Source organism: Tenrec ecaudatus, chromosome 5 (assembly GCF_050624435.1).
Source record: "Tenrec ecaudatus isolate mTenEca1 chromosome 5, mTenEca1.hap1, whole genome shotgun sequence".
NCBI lineage: Eukaryota > Metazoa > Chordata > Mammalia > Afrosoricida > Tenrecidae > Tenrec > Tenrec ecaudatus.
The window spans coordinates 80444302-80471366 of NC_134534.1; the positions used below are offsets into that span (position 1 = coordinate 80444302).

The window sequence follows — 27065 nt, forward strand, 5'->3', positions numbered from 1 at the left end:
CTATGTGCTGATAACACACCGAAACATGCAGTGCCTTTTGAGCTGTTGATTGCATTTTTAGCTGTTATCATTTATTTTTGTTTATTATATCAGTATTTAGCAATCAATAGCTGGGCATGTTAGTAGTGCTATTTTTTAAAATACAGAAAGTGAATTTTCAACATAAAATACTCAAGTGTTTTTCTTTTATCTTCACTATCATAAAAGTAAGAAAATAAAATCAAGAAATCATATATCTCCATTTATGAAAAAGGCACAAATAAATTAATGTATTAGCCAATATAATAAATTTCACTTCATTGTGAAGCTAATATTCAGTAATGAAATCAAACATTAGCTTTGCTACTTCCTAATCTATTCCTTTATCTGTGTGTATTCTGTTTGAAAACAGCAAGCAACTCAGTTTTATGGTACATAGAGATGAATAACTTTGAGCATTCCTCACTTTTCAGAGTGCTTTTAATAAAGTAGAAATACATGAGTAGAAACATACAAGATGTCTATGTATTAAACTAATAAAATCATATCTCAAAAAACTTTGGATAAACATGAAAAATGTTACCTTGCCTGATTCTTTTCAAAATTTAACTCCATTGGCATATTTTACAGGGTAATAATTTTTTTCTTTTGTACATTGGCCTCAAATGCATTAATATATGTTTGGGGGAAAGCAATTTAATTTATTGAGTATTAACTATAGTCAGAATGTAATATAAAAAGTTTATGTTCATATATAGCTTTACAAAATATATACTTTGAAATAATTAGTATTTAAAATCTGATTGTGACAGAAATTGAGTTCTCTCATGCACACTAGCACATTGTATGTGAATTATATATTTTTTAATATTTGGATATACCTCTTATTTTCTAAATAAATACAAGTAAAATTGTTCTATGGAAAACATAATGCTCCATGTCTGATAAGCATGTATGTGTGTGTGCAATACCACAAGGGCCCTACTGCTGTAGGTGAGGTCATGGGCTGCTAACAATAAGTTCAACAGTTTGAACACAATAGCTGCTCCTGGAAAGAAAAACGAGGCTTTCTATTCCATAGAGATTTACACCCTGATTGCTTCTCCACCTTTTGGTTAAAATAAAGATTTACACCCTTAGAAACCCACAAGGTCAGGTCTACTCTGTCTTATTGCCTGCTCACTATGAGTGAGTGGGTTTTTGATTTACCATTGATTTTTTTAAGTATTCATATTTGCTGCCATCATCATTCTCAAAACATTTGTATAAATGTGCTTGACATGATGGATGGATGGATGGATGGATTGTGATAAGATTTGTACAAGGCCCCAATAAAATGATTTTTAAAGTAATCATATTTATCTTTATTAACAATGTACTTATATAAATAAATTTAAAATCTAGTCTTCTTCTGGATAAAAAGGCCATTATTGACTTTTTAAGAAACAGTAGGCTTATACATGTAAAGATTAAAATGGCAAATGTCTTTGGAAAGTCGATTGTCCCAAACAAAAGAACACATCAATTCTAAAGGTCAAGACAGCCGTGGCACACCTTTGCTTGTCTACAAATTCTGTGCTTATAGGCTTAATCATTTCTTTTGATAATATTCATAAAATGAAAGGTAATAAGATTTTTGCTTTAATATCACATACCAGGAATTTGATGAAGGCCTTAATCTTTAATAATCTCACTCTGATATGATACTTAATTACAGAATAGAACAACTTAGCACACTTTGTCACTTATCTAGGCGTGATCTTTTTTTATTGAGGTTTGATTACAAACTTAGGAAAGGGAGACATTAGAATAATGAAGGGCATAGTCTAGCTGGAGCAGGATGGAAATCAGGTCCGGTATGCTAGTTGGAAACATCAAAGATCACAATAAAATAAAAATGTTAATTGAGTTAAATATTACCTGCAGTACTGATTAAAAGAATGTTTCATGCAATCCTTGATAAATATTCGCTCTCATTATTGATAGTGGAAATGATGCAGAAATAACAGTATTTTCTGTTCTCTCCAGTGCAAGACATATGCGTGTGTGTTAGACAGCCATCTAATGGGACTCACGATTGACTTCAGCACCGGATTCATCTGCTTTGACGCTGCAACAAAGGTAGATGCTCTGTGAACACACTATAGACATTCAACTCAAAACTGACGATGTTTCTTCTCATAACCCTTTTTAGCGTTTACCTTGGTCTTTTCGTGCTAACTTTTAAATCCCCATATTCATAAATAAAATATGAGTACTTTGATTTATAAAAACAAAACCTTATATATTATAAAATATATAGAAAATACTAATATTAAGCTAATGGTATACATTTACTTTTAATGATTATGGAAACCTTTTCTCAGGAAATATTTTCTGCTGACAAAAGAAAAATTTTGAAAGTAATCCTTTAGGATTTTTTTTTTGCATAGATAAAAGCAGGAAAAGTACATGTTTTACTTTCTATAGATAATATGTTAGAATCATATAACAGAGTCATTAGGGGTATGAAAATTGAATTTTAAAGTTTCTACAAAATAAAAGAGGTTTCAGATTAAAATTAAAACACTTGCAAATTGAGATATGCCAACAGAAAAGTTCAAAGACATAAATACTAAATGTTGAACTTCCAATGGTGGTACATTTTCTTGAAACACATTCAGTATGCTCCCATTAATCTTACTTAGCAATAATTTAAAAGGTTACTCCAAGATGGGAGTTCAACCTTGTTTATCAACTTGATTCTTTTAACATACATAATTCATAGCCTAAAAAGAGAGACTACAATATGGATGTAAGCATTAACAGTCATTTCATACAGCATTCAAATGGCCTACAAAATTTATACAGCCATCAAAATGATTAAACCGGGGTCATGGATTGATTTGTGTCCCCTAGAACATATGTGCTCTTGTTTGGGCCATGGTTCTCAGTGTTTTAGCACTTGTGATTTTATAATGACCTACGCGATTATGTAATGTGGTAGATATGTTATGGTTTGATTAACAATTGCCAAGTACCTGCTGGTGACTTAGGTACCAGCCTCAAAACAGGGACTTTGATGGAGCCCGTATTGAATTGGTTGCAGACTTCTGCCTGTGTTGAGGCTAGACTGGTGTGCAATTCCCACAACTCCCTCAACTACCTACATTCCGCAGCAGGGGTGCGGTGATAACTCTGCATTCAGGTCAAACATGTCAACTACCTACATTCCGCAGCAGGGGTGCGGTGATAACTCTGCATTCAGGTAAAATATGAAAAACATATAATTCCGTGTCTCAGAGGCATCTGGCGATCTCAGCACACATGTGGAAACAGGAGAAAACAGTATACTTAACTACATGACACATAGATGGCCTACCAACCACCCCAAGAGGGAAATCTTGGTCTCCAGTTACTTTAAGTGACTGGGGAAAATGGTTTATAAAGGGGAGACACATAATTCAAGAATTCAAATGTGCCTTGAATGAACATGACAACAAAATAAATGAAAAATAGAAATAACACAACTCAAAACAAAAATACAAAGGGCAAAGTCCAAAATATGAGAACTCGACAACATTGTGAAAGAACAAAGCAATAAGATACACATGTTGTTATCAAGAATCAGTGATCTTGAAAATGGATCTCTCCAGAACAAAAGATAAGAAGACCAGGTTATAAAATCAACCCAAAGAATAGAAGATAATTTAAGAAAACTATGGGACACCCTCAAAAGGAATGACATTCCCCTGATAAATGTCCCAGAATAGAAAGAAGAAATAACTACTGAGACACTGGTGGATGAAATATGAAATATTAAGGGAGAACTTGCCGAACATCACAGAGGAACATGAAATAACTATGCAAATAGGATGCCAAATAGAATTGCCCCTGAAAAGAAATCTCCTCGACCGAAAATAACCAAACTATCTAAACGTAATGGTAAGGAAACAATCCTGAAAGGTGAGTGGAAAAATGGACAATCACAAAGGACAAGTGTGTGGGATAAGTTCAGATTCTTCCACTGAAACCATTCAGGCAAGATGGTAATGGAGTAGTATATTTAAAATTTTGAAAGAAAAACAATGATCAACCCAGACTCCTATGTCTAGTAAAATTATCCATCAAATATGAGGGAGAAATAAAAAACATTTACAGACAAGGAAAAACTAAAGGAATTAATATAATATCTGTAAGAGCACCCAATAAAATGATTAATTAATAAAAAATTATAATACAAATAAAGAACAAATCAATGAAAAAATATTTAAATGAATTTAACTCACAGAAAGTCTAGAACAATAATAGACAGAAACCTTAAGATATTATAAAAGAAATTATTATGGAGAAAGTAAATGGAACTATACAAATAAAAACAAGGAATCATAGACAAAAAATCTGCTCTAAGATAAAAATAAATTAGAGCAGAGCAGAGGGAACAGTAGGCAATAAATACCCCCCAAAAATGAAGATATAGAACTATCCAATATAGTAAAGTAAATATATACATATAATACAAAATAGTTCAACAATAAATATAGTAAGAACAGATATAGAACAGTTCAAAGTAGTACAATAAACTACTTTGAAATTGGAACAAAAATCACAAAACAACCTACTAAAAACATTAAAATGTCAACAGAACAAACAAAATGAAAAGCATATATACTGGACAATAAATAAAAGAAAAAACAAAGAGAGTAATAAGAAGACAGCCAAAAATACAACAGGAACACAAACAACAAATCATCATGAAACCAAAATCAATAACACCCATAAAAATATAACAAAATGACATCAATAAAATATATTTATCTAGAATAACACTGAATGTAAATGGACTAAATTCTGTAGTTAAAAAACAGGAACTAACAGAATGTGTAAAAGAAACCTCATAAACTGTTACTATACTGCTTATAAGGATTGCACCTTAGATGTAAAAGTAAACATAAGCTAAAAATCAAATGATGGAAAAAATATGCCAAGCTAACAACAGTCAGAAGAAAACTGGACTACCAATATTAAGCAAAGACAAAATAGACATCAAAGTTAATGACATAATGAGACAAAGAAGGTCACTATGTAATTATGAAAGCTTTAATTGAGTAAGAGACCATAACCATAATCAAGATGTACACAGGAAATGAAAGATTATCAAATATATTAATCAAATTCCTATAGTAATGAAGCAACAAATAGCTCATATTACAATAATACTAAGGAGACTTCAATACATCAATCTCAACTAAAGACTGATGAACTAGAAAAAATATCAACAAAAATGTTAACTAACACAATCACCTGGATCTCATAGATATCTATAGAGTACTTCGCCCCCCAAAAATTCATATCACTTTATTTTCTAGTGCCCATGAATGCTATTCTAGAACAGGCCATATTTTAGGTCATAAAGCAAGCATCAATAAATTAAAAAACATGGAGATAATAAAAACCACCTTTTCAGATGATAACATTGGAAAGTTAAAACTCAACCCTGTCATGATCAACTCTCACAAGCAATGCATGGACGTTGAATAATATTCTACTCAAGAACTAGAGGGTAAAGGAAGAAATACAGAACACCACCAAGATTCCTTGAGACAAACGAGAATGAAAATAACCCAAAAACCTTGAGCACAGCAAAAACAACACTCAGAGAGCAGTATATAGTATTATATGCATGCACCAATAAAACAGAAAGGATTTAAAAAGTACCTCAACACATCAGCTACACAATAGGGGAAAATGCAGGGGGAAAAAAAACACCATCAGATACTAGAAGAAAAGAAATAAGGATTAGGTCAGAAATAAATGAATCAGAAAATTAAAAGAACTGTCAAAGAAATCAATGAGAACTTTAGAAGAAATCAACGAGAAAAGAAGTTCGTTCTTTGAAAAGATTAACATTGATTTTGGCAAACCCAACAAAATAGAAAACAAATTCTCTGAGTAAGAAGAGAAATGGATGATATCACAACAGAACCAAATGAGAAAAAACATCTAGTCACACAATATTATGATAAATTGTATTTCAACAAATTTGAAAATGTAGAAGAAATGAATAAAATCCTAGAAATTCTCTTTTTAACTAAATGACCACAGGATAATATAGATCATCTCAACAAGTCTATAACACAGGAAGAAATACATCTAGTCATTTGAAAAAAAAAATAGATCTAGTTATTGACAAAAAAAAAAAACTTCCCAAAATTAAAGGTTTGGGTCCAGATGTTCTCACTTAACATTTACAGGGCACTTAATACCAATTTGATATAAACCATTCCACAGTATACTACCAAACTAATTTTATGAGGCAACTATAACTGATACCTAAGCCAGGGTCAGAACTCACCAGAATCAAAAATGACAAACTAATAATTCTCATAAATAAAAATGCTGAGATCTTCAATGACATTCTAGCCAACATAATTCAACTACGCATCAAAATACACCCTGATAAAGTAGGATACATACCACATATGCAAGAGTGGTTTATTATTAGAAAAACAATCAATTCAATTCATCACAGAAACAAAATAAAGAAGAAGAAACACAACTATATCAATTGCTGCACAAAAGACATGTGATAAAATTCAATATTCATTATTGATAAAAACACTCAATAGTGTACGTATGGAAAGGACATTTCTCAACAAAATAAAAAACACATACGTAAAACCAACAGCCCGAATTTCACTGAATGGAGAGAAATTGAAATAATTTCCATTTTGATGCCCCTTATCACTTTTATTGAATGCTGTTCTGGCAGTTTTACCTGGAGCCATGAGATATTTAAAAATAAATAAATAAAAGTTTCCACATAGTCACAGCATGTTCCTGGTTATGTATAACTAAATATTATAAAATTATCAGTACTACCAAATACATTTTACAAGTTCAAAGCAATTCTGATCCAAATCCCACCACAATTTTTCAAAGAAATGGATAAAACTAATTTCCAAACTTATATGGAAAGCAAAGGAACTTAGGATAAATAAAACAATACTAAAAGTAAAAAGAAAGTTAGAAGCCATTCCCCCACACACACCTTAAAGCCTACTATAAAGCCGCTATAATCAAAACAGCCTGGTAACTTGTACAATGATATAGATGAAGATCAGTGGATCAGAACTGAAAACCCAGAAATGTAACCAATTACCTATAGGTATCTAATTTTTTTAAATAAATCATTTCATTGGGTATTCTTGCAGCTCTTATAACAATCCATACATCAATTGTATCAAGCACATTTGTACATCATAATTTCCAAAAACTTTTCTTTCTACTTGAGTCCTTTGTATCAGCTCCTCTTTTCCCCCTCCCTCTCCCACCCTCCCACCTTCAGAAACCCTTGATAATTTATAAATTATTTTTATTTTCATACTTTACACTGTCTGCTGTCTCACTTCACCCATGTTTATGTTGTTCATCCCCCCGGGGGCCAAGGGTTGTACTTTGATCATTGTGATCAGTTCCCCGTTCTCCCCCTTATGCCCCCACTTTTCCCCTACCCTCATGGTATCGCTACTCCCATTACTTTTCCTGAGTGTTTTATCTGTCCTAGACTCTGTGTGTCCAGAGCTCTGATCTGTACCAGTGAACATGCTCTGTCTAGCCAGATTTGTAAGCTAGAATTGGGGTCATTGTTGTGGTTGGGTTGGTGGGGGAAGAAACATTAAGAACTAGAGCAGTGGTTCTCAACTTTCCTAATGCTGCCATTGATTTTAGATTTCTTGTTGTTCCCTTGTCCCTCGGTTTGTTGGTTCCCCTGTCCCTTTCCCCCACCTCCTCTTCTCCCTTGTCCTCCCTGGAACCACAGATCCCATTGTTTTCTCCTCAGGATGGTTTATACTGCCTGTCTTACATAGATAGCCATATATAAATTTGTTGCTTGGCTGCTCTTGCTGCTCTGTTGCACATCCTTTGCGTTATGCCCTGATTGTGGAGGGGAGACAGTGTGTGTGTGTAGCGGGGCGGGGGGGGGGGAGGTTGATCAGACAAGGCAAAATTCCCACACTGTGACTCTTGTGTTCCCTCCCCTCTTCCCCCCTTAGCATTGTGGGTCAGTGAGGGGACGTCCTGTCTTGTGGTGAGGCTGACCCTATGGCCCTCTCTGTGCATTGACTGCTCCAAGTGGGAAAGTCATCCTTGAAGATTGATTGGCCAAGATTCTGTCCACTCTCTCTGCTTTGCTCTTCGTTTGCTCCTGGGTGGGCTGGGCAGACCACAGATCTGGTATCTAATTTTTTATAACAAACTAAAACACATCCAATGGGCAGGAGACAGCCTTTCAGCCAACGGTGGTACTGGAAAATCTGTATCTTCACCCGGAAAACAAGAAAATAAGACCCAAACCTCACACCATGTACAAAAACAGACTCCAAACATAATGAAAATATTATCCACACTGTAGAAGACAGAGTAAAGAACTGAGACCTACTGAAAATACGAGATTTATGCACAAGAGACTTCATCAAACAAGTCAACCCACAGATTGGGGAAAAAATAGTTAACATCAGATAAAACGCTAATCTCCAAAATCTATAAAAACTACAACATTTCAGCAGCAAAAATACAAATAATCTAATCAATAATGGGCACAAGACATCTAAAAATTTGTGAAGAAATGTTTGAGATCATTATCAATAAGAGAAATACAAATTAAAACAGCAATGAGATGTCACCTCACACTGACACTTGGCAAAATCCAATAAAATAGAAAATGACCAAAGCTGGAGATGATGTGGAGAGACAGGAAAGCTTTTACATTGCTGGTAGGACTGTAGAATTGTACAAGCATCATGGAAATCCGTATATCACTTCCTTAAACAAATGAAAATCCACGTACCTTATGATCCAGCCATCTATCTACTGGAGATACATCTCCCAAAATTAATAATATAACATGACTGGACATATGTACACACGTGTGTACTGCAGCAATTTCCACAATATCAAAAACATGGAAACTGCCAAAAACTAACTATAAAGAAATAGATGTACATGTTTCAGTAGATTAATACTATGAAATTGTATGCATCAATAAAAAACAATTATAACTTTCTTAAACACTGCAAGACATGTACAAAACTAGAGAACATTATGCTTAGCAAACTCAGCCACTCTTACAAAGACAATTATTTAATATCACCATTGTAATAAGGAAAAACCAAGACAATTGGGGGCCTGTTTCTTCTCCCCAAGTATCAGTTTTATTATCAGTACTTTGTATAAACAGTCATGATATTTACGGCAGGACATCAGCAAACAAGCATTAAGAGTATTCAAAAACTTTTAATCTCTTTTCTTTAATGGACTATAAAATCACAATGTCATAGGGCTAACAGAATCTAATGAATTTGTGGCAGTTATATAAGCTCCTGTCAATTTGTGAAGGGGTGGAGTCTAGCCTGTCAATCAGGTTGCAGCTTGATGACCTCATTTGGAGGTGTGGATTCCAGTGAGATAAATAGCTCACTGGAGGTCAGCTACATTCTCTGTGTGTCTCCCTGTGAGACATTCCTGTTGACAAGTCACATGGAGCTAAGCTGATGGCAGCCATGTGGAGACCCACGCTAACACTGATTTGCTTCCACCACCACTGGATCCACAAAACTTTCTACCCAATGGCCTGTGATCTTCCTGCATTCAGCATCATCGCGTATGCTGCGTGAGTCTGAAGAGGAATTTATTGACCAATATTGAACATATGGGCTAATATTGGATTTATGGACTTGATCTGGACTGGGTTGGGATGTTTTCTCAATGTACAATTGCTCTTTTATATAAGGCTCTTTCTTATACATGTATGAATATCTCTGGATTTGTTTCTCTAGTCAACCCAGACTAATACAGGATTCTATACAGTTTTGGCCATATGTGACTTGCTGTCCTATTGATAGACCTTCTATTTCTACAAGGCTTGGTGTTAACTCTCTGTAAAGACTTTATGCTCTGAGCCCCTTGGTTTAGTGCCTCTGGATACTGACACATGCTCCTTATTTCGTCTTTAGATGGGCACATCAGCCAAATCTGTCCACATCGGTTTGTACTTTCTGTCTTTCTTTAGCCAGTCAAGCATTCCCTAGATATCTCATGATGGATCATGACCCTTACTATTTCTCTAACTACCAGGACATATACATATTAAATAAAGATGTTAAAAGGTCATAGCTTGTATTCAAATCATATGCTAAATAATTATCTAAGAAACTGAGCTATATGAAGAAAATGTCTCATAATGAATGGAAAAGACAAATGAACAACATAGAACATGCAGAATACACAACCTGCTTGTAAACAGAATAGAGAACACAAAGCACTGATGAAATCAGACTGCAGCCTTCAGTGTGGATTACCTATATAAAGAAAACAAAAATTCTCACCACTACGTAAACAGCAATGTTATGATAAATGGAGAAAACACTGCCAAGTAATTTATTTTGCTTAGATCAACAATCAACACTCGTGGAAGTAGCAGTCAAGAAATCAAATGGCATCTTGCATTGGGCACATCTTCAGCAAAATATTTCTTGAAAGTGCTAAAAGACAAAGACGTTGTTTTTAAACTAAGGTGCACCTCACACAATCTTTGATAATTTGAGTATTTCTAGTAGCTGCACAAGATCTCCTTGAAGTGTTAGAGAGCAAGGATACCCCTCAGGCATCAAATGCCTTTTCATCCTCCATAGAACCAAGTGACCCGCTTTCTGGTACCCTCTACATTCAGCCAAGCTCCAGCTAACATCACCAATGATATCCTGTGTTCCACGCAGCCTTCTGAGTCTTCTGGCAGTTCCCTGATAAGTTACTGCTGCAACCGTTATTGAATGATCTTCAGCAAAATGTTACTTACATGCGATACCAGTGCTATTGTTCCATAATTTTAGCATTCTACTGGGTCACCTTTATTTGGAATGGGCACAAACATGGATCTCTCCCAGTCAGTCTTCCAAATTCCCTGCATAGACTAGTGAGGGCTTCATCAGCTTGTTAAAACATTCCAATTGGCCTTCCCTCAATTCCGGAAATGCTGTTTTTGCTTGAACTTCTTTCTTTAGTACCTTTGGTTCTTGCTCACGTGGTACCTTCTGAAATGGTGGAAAGTCAATTCTTTCCTTTTGGTACTGTGACTGTGACTACTATTTCCAATTACTCTTGATACTTTCTGCTCATTCAAAATTTTGTCTATAAAATCTTTTATTATTGCAACTTGTGGCTTTGAAATTTTTCTTGAGTTTCTTTCAGTTTAAGACATGCTGTGTATGCTCTTCCCTTTTGGAATTCTAAGGTTTTACATATTTCATTATCATATATTACTTTGTCTTCTTTAGCTTCCCTTGAATTTTTCTATTCGGCTGTTTGACTCCATCATTTCTTCCATTACACTAGGTACTTGTTTTAGTCCGGGTTGAGTAGAGAAACAAATACAGAGACACTCATATATGTACAACAGCTTCATATCAAAGAGTAATTGCATATTTAGACAACATCCCAGTCCAGATCAAATCCAGAAGTCCAATATTATCCCATATGCCCGATTCTAATCTATAAATTCCTCTTCAGAATCATGCAACACATGCAATGATGCTGAATACAGGAAGATCACAGGCCAGTGGGTGGAAAGCTTTTTGATCCAGTGGCAGTGGAAGCATCTCCAGGGCTCAGGCTGCCGTGAGCATGACTCCATGTGGCTTGTCAACAGGAAGGTGAAAAAGACAGAGAGTGTGCCCTGCCTCCAGGTAGGAAGCGAGGAAAACTCCTAGAATCCTCATGAGAAATTCATGCCCACAAGGAGACATCAATCAGACTGTGATCTGATTGACAGGCTAGACTCCACCCCTGTAACCTATTTATCAAGTTGACATGCAATTGTGTAACTACCACACTTTATGAGAACGTTTTTTAAGAGTACATTTCAGTCTCTTCTGATTTCCACTTTGTTTTTTTCTTTCTTTCCTGTCTGGTTAATGACTTTTTATTTCTTCATGAAAGATGGTTGTGATGGTCTCCCACAGCTCATTAGGTCTTCCGTCATTAGTGTTCAGGGCATCACATTTTTTCTTGAGATGTTCTTGAAATTCAGGTGGGATAGACTCAAGTTCATATTTTGTCTCTATTGCACTGGTTTTCATTTTCTTCAGCTTTAAACTGAACTCACACATGAGGAATTGATCATTTGTATCTGTGGCCTGGTTTTATCTGCTGATATTGAGCTTATCCATGATTTCTTAATACAGATGTAGTCAATTGGATTTCTGTGTATTCCTACTGGAGAAATTCATGTGTATAGACATCTTTTGTATTGTTGAAAAAAAAAGTATCTGTTATGAGCAAGTTGTTGCTCTGACAAAATTCTATCATGCAATCTCCAACCTAGTTTTTATTACCAAGTCCATATTTTCAACAATTTTCATTCCATTTTGTTTCCATCTTTTGCATTACGGTTGCCAATAATTAGCAATGAATCTCGATTGCATGTTTGATCCGTTTCGGACAAGTTGCTGGTAGAATTTTTCAATTTCTTCATCACTAAAGTTTATGAAATAAATTTGAAGAATAGCAGATTGATTGAATTTCCGTGGAGATAGATGAATATAAACCTATTGCAGAAACATTGTACTTCATGATAGATTTAGCAAGATGCTTTCTGACAATAAATTCCACACCATTCTGCTTGATTGTTCTATTCCCAGAATAGTAAATGGTATGATTTTCTAATTCACAATGGTCATATCTAATTCATTTTAGTTTACGAATGCCTAGGAAATCAATCTGTATGTGTTACATTTCATTTTTGACCACTTCCAAATTTCTAAATGCATACTTAGCATATTCCATTTCTGATCATTAGCAGATTTTCACAGCTGTTTCTCCTTACCTTGAAGTGTGTCCCATCCACAAATAAAGGTCCTTTCCTCCCCAACCTATACCAGACTTACATCACTGTAGTCAACCCCACTTCAAGAAACTCGGTCCTCTTCAGCCACATGTAGATTGCCCTAAGACCTGAGGGGCACATCCTCTAGCCTTAGCTCAATGTTCTGCTGCATTCATTAGGCTTTAAGTATCTGACAATGTTTTGAAAACATACATAAGGTTTTCTGTGTCTCCTTCCTCTGAAATGGGAAGACTATTCCTTATGCATCGTCTGTTCTTAGCCTGGAAGCTTCTAGGAAACCTGCTCGTTTTAGGTGCCTGGGCAGGCATTCAAAATACCAGTGACATAATTTTCAGCATCATAGCGACAAACAAGCCACCAAAGCACGACAAACTTACACAAAAGTGGTGGATGTGCCATTAGGAGAGATTGAAGCACATTTTATACCATTGAATCTATTTCAAATCATCAGGACCTGTAGGACAGAGTAGAACGGCCACTTCGGGTTTCAGAGGTTATACTTTTTTTTTCTTAATTGAAGCAGAAGCTGTTTTTTTGGGTTTTTTTTCTGAGAAGTAGCTTGTGGACATGAATTGCTGACCTTGTAGTTAGTAGTGTAATGCTTACTTCACTGTACCACCAGGGCCACTTATCATGAGAGGTTCTGGAAAAGGACATCATGCTTGGTTGAGGATCAGCAAAAGATAAAAGGAGATCGATCCTCAATGAGATGGGAGACACACTGGCTGCACCGATGAGCTCACGTGTAGCAATTGTGAGGAGGACGCAAGACCTAGCAGCGATTTGTTCTGTTTACATCGGATCTTTGTCAGCTGGAACTGACTTATCAGCACCGAGCAACAGCAATGGAAAACATTGATCGAGTTTCTTGAAAGATGCAGGACAATCACCGGAGAGTATTCAAAAGAAGTTTTAAGAAAATTGAAAACTGCATTCATGACTCAAAGAGTCTAATCTCACTATTTTTCTATCATTTATTCTAGTGAAGATTATTTGACTGTTTCCTACTGACAGGTTGCCATCTCATACAGGTTCAACTTTCAGAAACTTTACTGTACTGGTTTCTGTGAATTAATTTGGAAACAACAATGAACTTTATCACAGGCTCATTTTATATATTAATGATCCAATTAATTACAATAAAACAACAAGATTGGTTCCATATGTCATCTTAGTTTTAATGTTATGATATAATAGACATTTCACACGTGGGTCATTTTAATAAATTGGAATGTATTTTCTCACAGGTTAAAAGGCAACAAGTCCACATGCAGAGCCCTGGCTCTAGGGAGAGATTCTCTCTTGGCTCTGGAGAAAGGTCTTTGTTGCTTCAGCTCTGCTTCCTAGTTGCTTGGATAGCTCCATTTCTCTCAGCCTCAGTTTACCCTATCTCTGTTTAGCTCCTTTGTTTATTTTATATCGCAGAAGAAATTGACTTAAAGTATAACTCAACTAATTTACATAACAAATAAAACACCTTTCCAAGTGGATTCTCAAAAAGAAACTGTTGTGGGCAGTTCTGTTTGAATACACATGCAAAGTTGCTCTGTTTAATGATTTATATGCTTGCTATTTTACTTTTGGCATGACAGTTGTTAGTTCTTGGATGCAATGAACACCAAAGTGCTGTATATACCCTGAGGCAATAAGACTTATAATATTAAAGTGTAAGGAACCATGATACACTATTTCCACTTACTGCCAATTGAACATTTTTATATCTCTACTTTATTATTTATAGTTTTATTACTCTCAGCTACAGAGAATCTCATTTATACAATGTATTTCAGATAGATGTTATTTTTCAATGATAGACCAATGGAAACAAAAGGTTTATAAAATGAAAGTCTCAGTTGAAATTCAAGGGAGCAACATTAATTTTGGCTACAAGTGTGTATCAGGATTGTATTTCATTTGAAGACCCTTGGTGCTACAGTGGTTAAAGCTTCTGTTTCTCATTGGAATGGTCCAGGATTTGAATCAGAGGCCCCTCCTTAGGAGAAAGGCCACCCGTCTACTGTAAGTCGGCCCCTCCATCCACAGCAAGTCTACTGCCTTGCTGACTATTCATAACAAGCCTCGAAGATAGAGTAGAAAGTGCCTTCTAAAGGTTTCCAAGGCTGTACTACAGACTTGACAATTGTGTGTGTGTATGTGGCTTCATTTTGTTTTTAAATGTTATCTTTAGAATGCACATAATAGATTTAGAAATCCAAGAGAAAGTTATAGAATTATTAATTGAGACTCATCATCATTCTAATATAAACCAAGGAAACAAATAAGAGTTGTTTTCATTTACTCACAGGCATAGACATGTATTTTAAGTGTCTTGTTTCATTTTAAAATATGAAAAGATACTCAGTGCTTTTTATATAACCTGAAATAGTTACTTCGTTGAAAGAAAGGTTATTTGTAAACTGAGGGATCTATTACCTACTATATTTTTTGTAAATTTTTTAATTTAATACTGGAATGTGCTATTCTGTATGATTAGCCTTTATCGCTTAGAAACAACTATTTCTCAATTTAGAGGCAGTCAATTTCATTAACTTGATTGTGTTTTTTATTTTTATTTTTTTTCTTTAGGCTGTACTTTGGAGGTACAAATTTTCTCAGCTTAAAGGTTCTTCAGATGATGGCAAGAGCAAAATCAAATTTTTGTTTCAAAATCCAGACACTAAACAGATTGAAGCAAAGGTAAATGCAGGAAATGTGTCACATCATCCACCTTTAACTATACTACTGCCGTAAAGAAGGAGAGGAAAAGGATCTTAGAGGGAAAGGGTTTTTAAAGTAACAGCAGATAATCTATCATACCCTAAAGAATAATTTTCTGATTTTAATAGTAAATCTGCACAAGAAACACATCATTTAAAATAAACTACACACAGCTCATCACTTTTCTTCATTTTCATTTATTATGCATTGTATCTATGCCTTGCTAAAATAATATGTTGAAAACTAAAAGAGTCATTTTCAATTTCCTTGTGGTTTCACCTGGTAAAGAACTATTGGAGTATCTTTCAGAAAATACTGACTGTTTTAATTAATATTATTCTCTTCTTGAAAATTAATAAAAATTCTTACAAGGAAAAAGACCATTTTAACATCAGTTCATGCTTTTTTACATTTAATTTTTTGTCTAGAAGATGGCTTTAAATTGTTCAGTTTTGCTTTGCAGCACATATATATTAAATTTATTAAAATATATTATCTATGCTATTTTCCTTATCAGAAAGACCTGTTTCTTTTAATTTTATGTATATACCAGTTATAATTATTTAATATCAAAATTATTAACACTATCCTACAACAAAATTCGCAATGACAAATTTCCATTCAAGTGATATATAAACATATCATTCTCGTGTAAAGGAAACTAATAATTATCAAGTGTCAAAATCAGAATTATTTTCTTGGAAATAACAATCCCAGGATAGTCTATCTTAACTACAGAGTGCATTTGTTGTTATTATTATATGAAAATGTTCTAAAAATCAGGGGTGGGTGGGGAATCTTAGTCTGACATCCAAAACCTTTGAAGGAATAACCTTTTGTAATTCTTTGGTTTACACGTTTTGTAACATTATTCTATACTTTGATTAAATACTACCCTAATACTTGAATTATATATTTACTGATATCATTCTTTTAATATTTTCCTTAGCATTTTTTGGGCTGTTTTGAATGATACCTTATTCTTGTCTCTGGACAGATCTTACCACTCCTGTCTGTCAGTTGTCTACAGGTTGTAACTCTGATATAGCTCTCTTTTGTGTCTCACATGTGTTTGTCTCTCATAATTTATGCATATGACTTGGTATATCTTCTCTGTTTTATTTCCATAACTTTTGACCTGTCTCTGCACCAGCATATCCTCTATCTCTTCCTCATGTTACTCCTCTCTTTCTATCTGGCTACTATTAATCCATCATTGAATTTGCACCAGCCACATATAACACAATAAATTGATCACTAGAAATATCATTTATAAAATTGGTTATTTCTCTTGAAAAATTTAACTCTACGCCTCAATTGGCAAGATGAAGGCTTTCTTCTAACCCTGATGAATAATGCTCATACTGCTCATTCCATCGTCTTAATGTAGAAATGCTGACTCAGAGTGACCCCCGGTGGCAACCAAAGAACATTTGATTAGCTGTTTTCTAACATTATTTATTGACAAATAATTCATATATCATACGATTCAATATTTCAAACATTTAAGAAGTTATGCAAACATCACCATAATCAATTTTAGAAAATTTTCTTTTTTCTTGTAGTTATTGTTGTTAGCTCCCCATTTCCCCCAACCTCCTTTGCCATGGCACTATAATTGTTCATCCAGTCACTGTTGCTTTAGCTTTACGTGTCCTAGATTTTATATAAAAACACACATGCAAAACAAAATCAAGAAAAAAAAACAAATAAAAACAATGCCAAAACAAAACAGACAAACTTCAACTTAAAAGAAAACAGAACTTTTCAAAAACTGGAACAAATATGAAATAAGTCAAAAGGGAGAACAAAAAATTCTTAGTTAAGCGTTATCCTGAAGCTCAAAGGATAAAGATTATCAATTTAGTATTGGAACTTGAATATTTCTCTATTTCCTTGATAGAGAAAATAATCCATTGTATAATTTCTATAAATGTATCATGTAACATATGTAAGCAAGCATATTTATTTAAGTTTATGAACTCTTATCATCTATATTTTGATTCTTTTGTTACAGTGTTTTAAGCATTATTTTATTATCTCATTCATTATGAAATAGATCTTAAAAGATGTTTGATTGAATGTGATTATAAACTTTACAAGAAACAATTGTGGAACTTTGTAAAGACCAGCTTTTGTAATATACAAAGTGTAACATTTGATTAGTTATCCAAATTCTCTTTGTGTTCACTCATCTATCAAATGAAGCGTTATAATATTTAAATCCATGGGTAATATGGAATCTACTTAATAACACTCTATCTAAGAACTGGTCCATTAAAATGGATGGCCAATGTTATAGCACTCCTCCACCATCCTGATGTGTCAACTGGTACACACGTGTCAACTGGTACACACGTGTCAATGGTACACGTCAGTAGGGTGGGAAAGTTCTATAAAGCTGGATGAGTTTCTTCCTAAGATGAACTATGATATCATTTTAAAGCCCGCTTACTCTATTAGAATATCGCTCTTACAAATGAGGTGATGGGTGACATGATACAGTGACATGATACAGTGTGTTAATATCAGGTAGATTTAAGTTAATGTCCTCTAATCCTCATTTCCTAGCTGGATTTAAATTAAATTTAAAGGAAAACCTGGGGAAATTTATCACCAAGTCATAGCTGATGCCTTGAAGGAAAGGCATAAAGAATAAATTACGACAGTTCCTGGGACATAGAGGATGATCAATAAGTTGTTTTTAAATTGATTCATCATTAAAGAAACTAGCATACTAATTAAGGAAGTATTCAATAAATTATAACAGTTTAACTCTGACCGATGATATCACTATGAATTGTATTAGAATCAATGGCAGTGAGCTTGATTTTGGTTTTATTAGGAGACCATGCACAAGTATACATACATATACACATGCACATACATATATATATTCCATACCCCTCCCACTTAAGAAATTTTTATTTATAATACTAGTCCAAATTGCTTTTACATGTGTTTAGCAAATATCTTACTCAGTATTTATTGCCTTGCTAATTTTATTTATTATCTATTGACCATTTCAACTTGGAAAGCTTGCCCATACTATTTGTTCACAATTCAGAAATATGAGCACTTCTTGCATGTTATATGTCCTTCTTACTGACTATATATACTATAACATTTGCTTCCACTGTGCATTGCAATTACATACTAGTAGGTCTTCTCTATCAGATAAAGAACATTTAGACACAATGACTGTCTTACATCTTATCATACCTAAGTCCATTTATAATGGTTGCTAGTGAGTAGGCAAATAATCATTGCATATATGTTAATTAATTTAATATTTCCTTGTATTATAATTTCTATTTCATCTTTCTGTTTAATTTAGGCAAATAAAATTAACTACATTGTCATAATATGAATGAAGTATGACTTCTTATTGCAGATATTTGTTAGATATCTAAAGAAGTATATGGCATTTACTCATCATGTTTAATTTTGTATAACCAGTCACTAATTTTTTCTTAATTTGTTCTCTTGGTTTCATTTACACGGCCCTTCAGAAGAAGTAAAATCATAATACCGAAACACCTAAAACCAAACTCATTGCCATTGGGTTGATGCCGATTCACAATGACACTATAGGACAGGATAGAACGCCCCTATGCATACCCAAGACTGTAACTGATGGTTTCGAACTGCTAACCTGTGGTTAGCGGCCCAACACATAAATAATATGCTATCAGGGCTGCTAAAATTGTAATAGAGGTACTTACTTACTCCCAATGGGAATAGAAAGCCTCATCTTCCTCCAGCAGAGTCACTGGTGGTTTCAAACTGCTGATCTCATGGTTAAGTAGCCCGGGAGTAAATATACAAAAGAAATAGGACTAGTACCAGAAAATATTTGCAAATCTGAATATATACTTCAGTTGTAAAATTAAAAGAAACAATGGTATCTTGAGTAGGAAACAAAAAAAACATACCCATACCTAGAAATATTTCAAAATCTAAGAATAAAGCAAAAAGTTTAAATAATTGACAATCATTGAATTGGCTTCTGAACAGGAGAGTGAGGATCTTATGATCTTATGATCTAATGCTCCTTCTAAAACACAGAAAATACTCATAGGAGCAATCCACCAAATTAAAACCAAACCCGCTGCTGTTGAGTCAATTCTGGTTTACTGTATTCCGAGAAAGAGAGAGAGAGAGAAATCTAGCCTCATTTAGCGTTCTGTTAACAGCCATTCCCAGAGCAGAGTCAATAATTTCCCCTAGGAAACTTCTCACTGTTGGATGACTGCTTTTTTTTTTTTTTAACTTAGCCAAGCTCATCTGGGAGATAAGAAGGAAAAACATCGAACCTACTCCTGGGGCTTTATTAGCCTAGGAGAAAGCTACTTGGAAAATCTCAGTTATGCAAAATTCTAATTACAGTTGAATAAGAAAACAGTCATTTAACCAGAATTCCCGGTAATGGAACCCATTATAGAAAACTTTGTTAAAAGATCGGGTATTCTCCCAGGTATGTCAAGGTAGCATGAATGTCTAGTGCAGACATTGAAAGTAGAAGACACTAGAAAAGCAGCGCTGGCTGACTCTGAGGGGGGAGAGCAACCGTGTTTACAATGGAAGTTGTGGTTTCCTGCAAACCTCCTTTGACATGGGATAGAAAACACAGACAAGGTTCAGTTGTTGACTGCCCATTGCAGTCTACTGACCGAAGTGTAATCAAAGGGAAGCCGGCGCTGGCATAAGAACTTTAGAAAGAGAGAAACAAAATATGACACGGAACTTATTGATGAAATATAACACTACAGGGAATATAGAATCGACAGAATCACCCCAGGAAAGTACCAAAAATGAGCCAGGATTTTTAAAAAATCAATGCCAATACAGTGAGACAAATCAATTTGGGGGTTATAGTGGACAGAAGCGACAGTCTATATAACATGTCATTTACATATCCAGTTTTGAACAATAAGAAATTTGACATGCAAAAATGAGAAAAGAAGCCACATAAATAGAAATAAAGAATTGTCAAAAAAAATAGAGTTTCCAAGAGGGTTCAGACTTTGGATTTACTCAATATTTTAAATCAAATACAAAAAATTTTTGAGTGAATTAGACAAAACCATGTGTAAATAATTAAAGGAAATTCTGGCAAAAACCACGGCGCAAAATAGAACATAACAATGAAAGGATGACAATGTATTTTAAAAAGAACAAAGTTCAGAGTCGAAAATACCACTAGCTGAACTGAAAAATGTCCTGTAGGAACCCAATAAAATTAGAATTTGCAGAATAAACATCAAAGTTGAAGATAAGTCATAAAATTTATCCAGCCTTAACAGCAATAGAGAAAAATTGAATAAATTACAACATAATAACAAGCCCATTAATTGGAGTCACAAAAAAGGGCCAGGGGAAAAAATGTTAGAAAAAATAATAGCAAAAACTTCTCAAAAAATCATGTCAAAAATATGAGGATGGAAAAAAGTATTAGTTGGCATATTTATGATGGAGAAATAAATTAAGAGATCTAACTTACACACATCATAAAACATTTTATGATAAAGACAAGGAGAACATGTTAAAGGCAATGAGAGAAAATGATACATATGAGGAGGCTTCAAAATGTTAAATAAAGGAGATTGTTTTCAATAAAACAGATAAATAAATAAATAAATAGAATAAATCAGAAAGGACAAAGTAAACACTACTGTTAAATTTTTTTTGTCATTTTAAAAGGCTAAAATGCACATACTAGTATAAAATTTAGATAAAATGAACAAATTTCTACAAAGACACACACTATGGGACTACTCAAGGTAGAACTGTCCCTGTGAGTCTCCAGGACTATGGCGCTTTACAGGGATAGGAAGCTTGTGTTTCTCCCTCCGAGGGCCTGGTGTCTCCAACTGTGGTCCTTTCTCATCATAGCCCGCCAGGACTCCCGACAAGTTCATATGGGATGGTAAAAATAGTTAAGAGTTGTGGGGAAAAAAAAGAACAAAGCTGGGGGCCTACCCTTAGAAATTATAATAAAAACTTACTATTTACTAGGAAAAATTACTAAAAAGCAAGAGCGTCTTAACAGTGTGGTGTTGGCACAGGGTAAACCTGTAGACTAATGAAATAAAATTGAAAGTACAAAAATATCTCCTCAAATTTATGTTCAATTGATTTTTAAAATATTGGCATATGTTTCACATATCATTCAATTTAATCATCTGATCATATTAAAAGAGTTGCGCAATCATCACGACAATCAGCTTCAGATAATATTCTCCTACTCGTCGTTGTTAGCGCCCCGTTTCCTCCCAACCTCTTCTACCATGCCCCTAGGAGATTCTTAATCCACTTACTGTCCCTATAGATTTACCGATTCTGTATTTTTATACAGAAAATCATACAAAACACAAACAGCAAGTGAACAACGAAAACAAAAGTCAGCAATGACTAGATAAAATAGTGAAAACCACCAATCAAAAAGAAAGCAGAAAATATTAAAAACTGAAACAATTTAAAGAGAGTTAAACACATACACACACACACACCGGCATCAACAACACAGAAGGAAACTATACTCATGGGTTTCCATAGATGGAATACATAGAAATCAAATTGTCTACATATGTAGGCAGACAAGATGGAGAAACCGCATAAGCAGCTCAAACCGGACCAGGGGACAACTGTGGGACAAACCATCAATAGGAAAGTTCAAGAAATGAGGAATATGAAAGTTCAGGATATTGAAGTTCAGAATAAAGCTGAATAAAGAGAAAGCAAGTCCACAGGAGTCAAAATACGACCTTGAGCCTATTCCACCTGACTTTCAAGAACATCTGAGGAAAAGATTTGATGAGCTGGGGGTAGACATCAAGACCATCATTCATGCAGAAAGCAAAAAGTCATTAAAAAGACGCGGAAGAAAGGAAAATTCAAAGTGGATTTCAGAAAAGACTCTGAAGCTTGCTGTTAGTTGCAGAACAGTGAAAGCAAATGGAAGAAAGCATGAAGACAGGGAGCTGGACAGAAAATGTCAAAAGGCAGCTCCAGAAGCCAAAGCCAAAGATGATAAAAGTAACAATTCAATATCATTTCCCCAGCATTAATAGCAAAACTCAACCAAACCCAAATAACAAATGCTGGTGAGAATTTGGAGAGACTACGGTCCTTATATCTGCTGGTGGAACTGCAATGTGGGACAACTGCGGGAAATGATCCAGCCCTCCCTGTAAATGCTGGGAATAAGGATGTCAGAGGAGAAAACTGCAATCACATTATTAGATCTCTAGCCTACGTTACTAAGAATCATGACATCATTATGTGGGGGGAACCCCCCCCCAAAAAAAACAGACAAAAGCTCCACTGGGCAGAGATTTCATAGAACACATTTTTCCCACTAAGCAAGCATCCAGCACGTTGCTCTGAATTAGTGCACCCAGTGGGGTCACTGTCGAAGGTTCTCTCTGGTCACAGTGACTTTTTTGGTAAAAGCAGTTTCGCTGGGACCTCATTGTTTCTGATGACCCATCACTTGCAGCTGTGAAATTTTGCTTCCTGCTGGGAACGAGGGGGGGGGGTGGCACAGAAGCAGATGTGATGTTGAAAACAGCTTACAAGGTCAGCGCTAAGGGGAAGAAAACTCAGGTGCGCAAGTGGTTTTCTCATTTCAAAAACGGCGATTATCGATTGATGACAAACCTGGTTCTGGACGTCTGCCAACTTCCTGAACAGATGAAAATGCCATGCATTTGGAGGACATTCCACCAAGTCAGACTGTTAAATCAAGCTTTCTATTTAGAGGTCTGCAAAGATTGCGGCAGTGTGTTGCAAAAAAGGCCTGGTTTGTGGCAAAAGGGGGACTGGTTTTGCCACCACGACAATGCACCTGCTCACATCGCCATCACAGTGCACCAGGTTTTGGCAAAACACAGCATGCCTCTCTTGTCCCACACACCTGACTCACCTGACCTCACTCATGAGCCTTCTCTTAGTTTCCATGAATGAAGAGGGACATGAAGGGACAGCGATTTGACGACATGGAAGAGGTGAAGAAAAAAACGAGGGGAATGCTGTCCTACCAGATGAGTTTGAAAAATGTTTCCAAGAACAGAATCACAGATTTAACAAATGTATTAAGTGTAATGGAAAGTACTTTGAAGGTGATAGATTTGTTTTATATAAAAAAATTAAATACATGGCTTTGAAAAGAAAAGGCCATTTTTTGGGGGGGGTATCCCCTCGTATGTGCAAACCTATGTTCATTGAAACAACATTCAATGAATGTTGAGCAAAAAGGAGACAACCCAAATGGCTCTAAACAGAAGAAAAGATAAACAGTATGATATATATATGTGTGTGTGTGTGTGTGTATATATATATATATATATATATATATACACAGTGGAATGCTAAGCAAAATATAGCATTTAAAAAAAATGAATCTGTAAAACACCTCAAAAGATGAATGAACTGAGATGAATCAATCACAAGAGGACAAGTACAGTATGAGGCCACAAAGGTTAGAAAAGATTTATTTTCAAAACAATTAAAAAGGGATCAAAATGGAGTATACTTAAATCTTATTGCATACAATAAGAAGAAATTTTGAATAAATAGGTCCATTTACATAAATTTTGAATAAATTATAAATAGGTCCCTTAAGAGCTTTTGTTACAAGAAATACTGGTTTATTTAAAACCCAAGAAACGAACTGCTATCAAGTGGATTCTGACTCAGTGACTTTATATATAAGGTATTCAATGATTTAAATCTCTATATGACCAAGCAGCCCCGCTTTCCTCCCATGCAGTTGTGGTGGAGTGAAATGTCCTATTACAACTCGCAGAAGAACATATTTAAGGTCTCCATCTGAAGTGGCAGCACACACTGTGGCACAGAGACCCAGAGGAGCGGTGCTGATAAAATGAACTAACATCTCATCTGCCCAGAGGGGACTGAGTGACAGGCAGGCTGGCTTCCTGACCCTCAGAAGCAAAGGCCAAGGGATCAATCAATGGCTTAGAACTGGAAAGATACTTGGCTCCCGCATGACTGAAAGCCTGAGAAGTAGCTGAGAGCGAGATTGTCTGCTGGCTGCAGGGATTGAGGACTATATGTACTATCTGTTTGCTGATCCTGGTTTGCAGTAATCTATTCACGCACCTAAAAGACCCCTTAATGGTGCAGATTGTCTGTGAGTCTGGGTGGCCATTGCAAGGGTTTATCTAGCCCATCAGAGATGCAGAGTGGCAAGGAAGAAGGTCTGGTGCAGGACAGGTAAAGAAGGATGGCCTAGGGAGCCTATTCTCACCCTGGCCTGGTGGCAATAGGGAAGCACGAGGAGCTCCCCTGTGGCCCTCCACTGCCACTTATTTCAGAGGGACTAGTGAGTTTAAAGAGCAGACCAAACCGTGAGCAGTCCACCACCACGACCAGGGCCATTGGAATTGCTAATGGTTGGTTTTCAGGTACATGGTGGCACGGCTTGCCATATGTATTACAATATTTCAAATTCTGAATAACAGCTCGCTCTTGGAAAGCTGTGTAGAAATACTTAATCTATTGAAGGACACTTTAGGTTTGTGTGAAATTTATATATTCATAAAATACAATATAAGGATAATATAATACAAAAGCCTGTTATATTTTCTTTCAGAAAAGAGAAACACAGAAATTCTCACTTCATTAATCAGAGGGCTTAATAATTTCCACATCTGTTTTCCAAAGCCTCATTAAACTTCTTAGAACATTTCTATCAGAAGAGAAAAATTGTTTTCAAATGAAGCCATGGGTAATATTGTTGTTTTGGTATAATTTACTAGAGATTTCGTTTATGGCTATTGGAGATTTTTAGAAGTGGTTACGTGGGTGTTCACATAGACATGAGATCATAAAGCATACTAAAGTATTCTTCAAAATTGTTTGTAATTAATTATTCTTGTTTAAATATTTTATATTATTTAAACATTATTTATTTTTTGCTTATGTACATTTCTTATGCTGAACATGATGCAACATGGCCAGGAAATCGACATATTTCCATGTTAGCAGGGGTCTTAAAGCATTATGATCCTGTATCCATTGAAATTTATGAGTAATTCCCCCATTTTACCAAGGCTAGAACACAGAACATATTGATCCCAAAGCAATACGTTTTGAAACCAAAAGTCCGGTAGTTTTTCTATTCAATAATAGAAGAAAAAGAAAACTTATTTTTGATATTTGGAAACATCTTGACATTCAGTTCATCAGTAGGCTTCTGACCTTCCCCTCTCCACCCTTCCCTTTGCAGCTTCGGTGACTGTGTGTTTCCATAAGAGGTCATTTTCACATGCATTCAGGCCATTAACATTATTAAAGTTTTAGAAGGCGAAGACTCATGTCTATTAATGTCACTTGTTAGCCAATTTCTCTAAACCCATTACAATTTGTAGATCCCCCCCCCCCATCATAAATTGTAGATAAGACATCTACTTCAAAGAGTTTATAGTGGTCTATTCACTCTGAATTGAACATAAGGATAGAAGAGATAACACAATGCGTGACCTATTTGAGATGCACAGTAAACGTGTCTTCAAGGATCTGGAGAGAATTCATCAGGTGGGGAAGTTTGCATTTGAAAAGATGATGGCTTGAAGGCCAGAAGGATCCCTGCTTGGACTTTCAAGTCTCCTAAAAAAAAGCATAATATTCACAGAGCCTAGGAGGGCATTAGAACCATGCTCCACCTATGAATGTGGCTTCACTTACCAAGCTTTCGTGGGCATTATTAGATAATGAATACCAAAATTATAAAAGTTATGTAAATATTTTTTAAATGCAGAAAAATACTCATTTCAATTTGAATAAATTCTTTGTGAAAACATGGACAAAGACATTGTTTTTGTTTTGCAGATATTAAAATATGGCATTAAGATGGTCTGTTTAAATTTAGTTCTAAAAATCCCCATGTAAGTTTTTTAATTGAAGTCATCACTGTCTTCACTATATTAAGATATATCATTCTCAAAGAATAGAGCAAGATTTTATACTTACCTGGCAGGGGAGAGATCATGATCACAAAGGTGGTGTTCCCAGCTAGAGGCTCACCCATTGCACTCCGGATGTGCTGACCCCTGCCATTTCCCCAAATGTGGGAAACTTGACTGCATAATTTGTGATAGTGGGGGACTGCATTTGTGCTCTCCCCTGGTAAAAAAAGGAATAAAGCAAGATTTTATTGAACGTGATCCTATTACTTCAAGAATCTAGAAGTAACTAAGATTCTGTGCAAGTAGTCTAGTTTAGTACAGAGCATGAGGTCTGCTTTTATTCATTCGACCCAATTAAAGTGTATATAAGTATATAAATTAATTTTCAAAGCAAGTCACTTCCTACCCAAAACTGAAACAACCTTTATGGATGTAAAAAATAGCTAATTCTTTTATCACTTAACCCACCATGCTTGGAAATAAATCTTCAATGCATATAAGATTTATTGAGCACATATTTTTATAGGTTCTGTACATTAGATAGATGTGAT

The 27065-nt window shown here is 35.1% G+C and overlaps 1 protein-coding gene and 1 non-coding gene across 3 annotated transcripts in view; both read left to right on the forward strand.

The window, feature by feature from the left end:
* SNTG1 (syntrophin gamma 1) overlaps nt 1–27065 on the forward strand; it is a 233717-nt gene that overhangs the window by 206388 nt on the left and 264 nt on the right. The window contains exons 15-16 of one of the 2 annotated variants that reach the window (XM_075550673.1): nt 2008–2100; nt 15449–15559. In XM_075550673.1, coding sequence (XP_075406788.1) covers nt 2008–2100; nt 15449–15559 — 204 coding nt within the window. The remainder of the gene's footprint in view (nt 1–2007; nt 2101–15448; nt 15560–27065) is intronic. The other variant, XM_075550674.1, reaches the window with a different exon arrangement.
* LOC142449754 (U1 spliceosomal RNA) lies at nt 26571–26734 on the forward strand. The gene has a single exon (XR_012784866.1). It is a non-coding gene; the product is annotated as a U1 spliceosomal RNA (small nuclear RNA).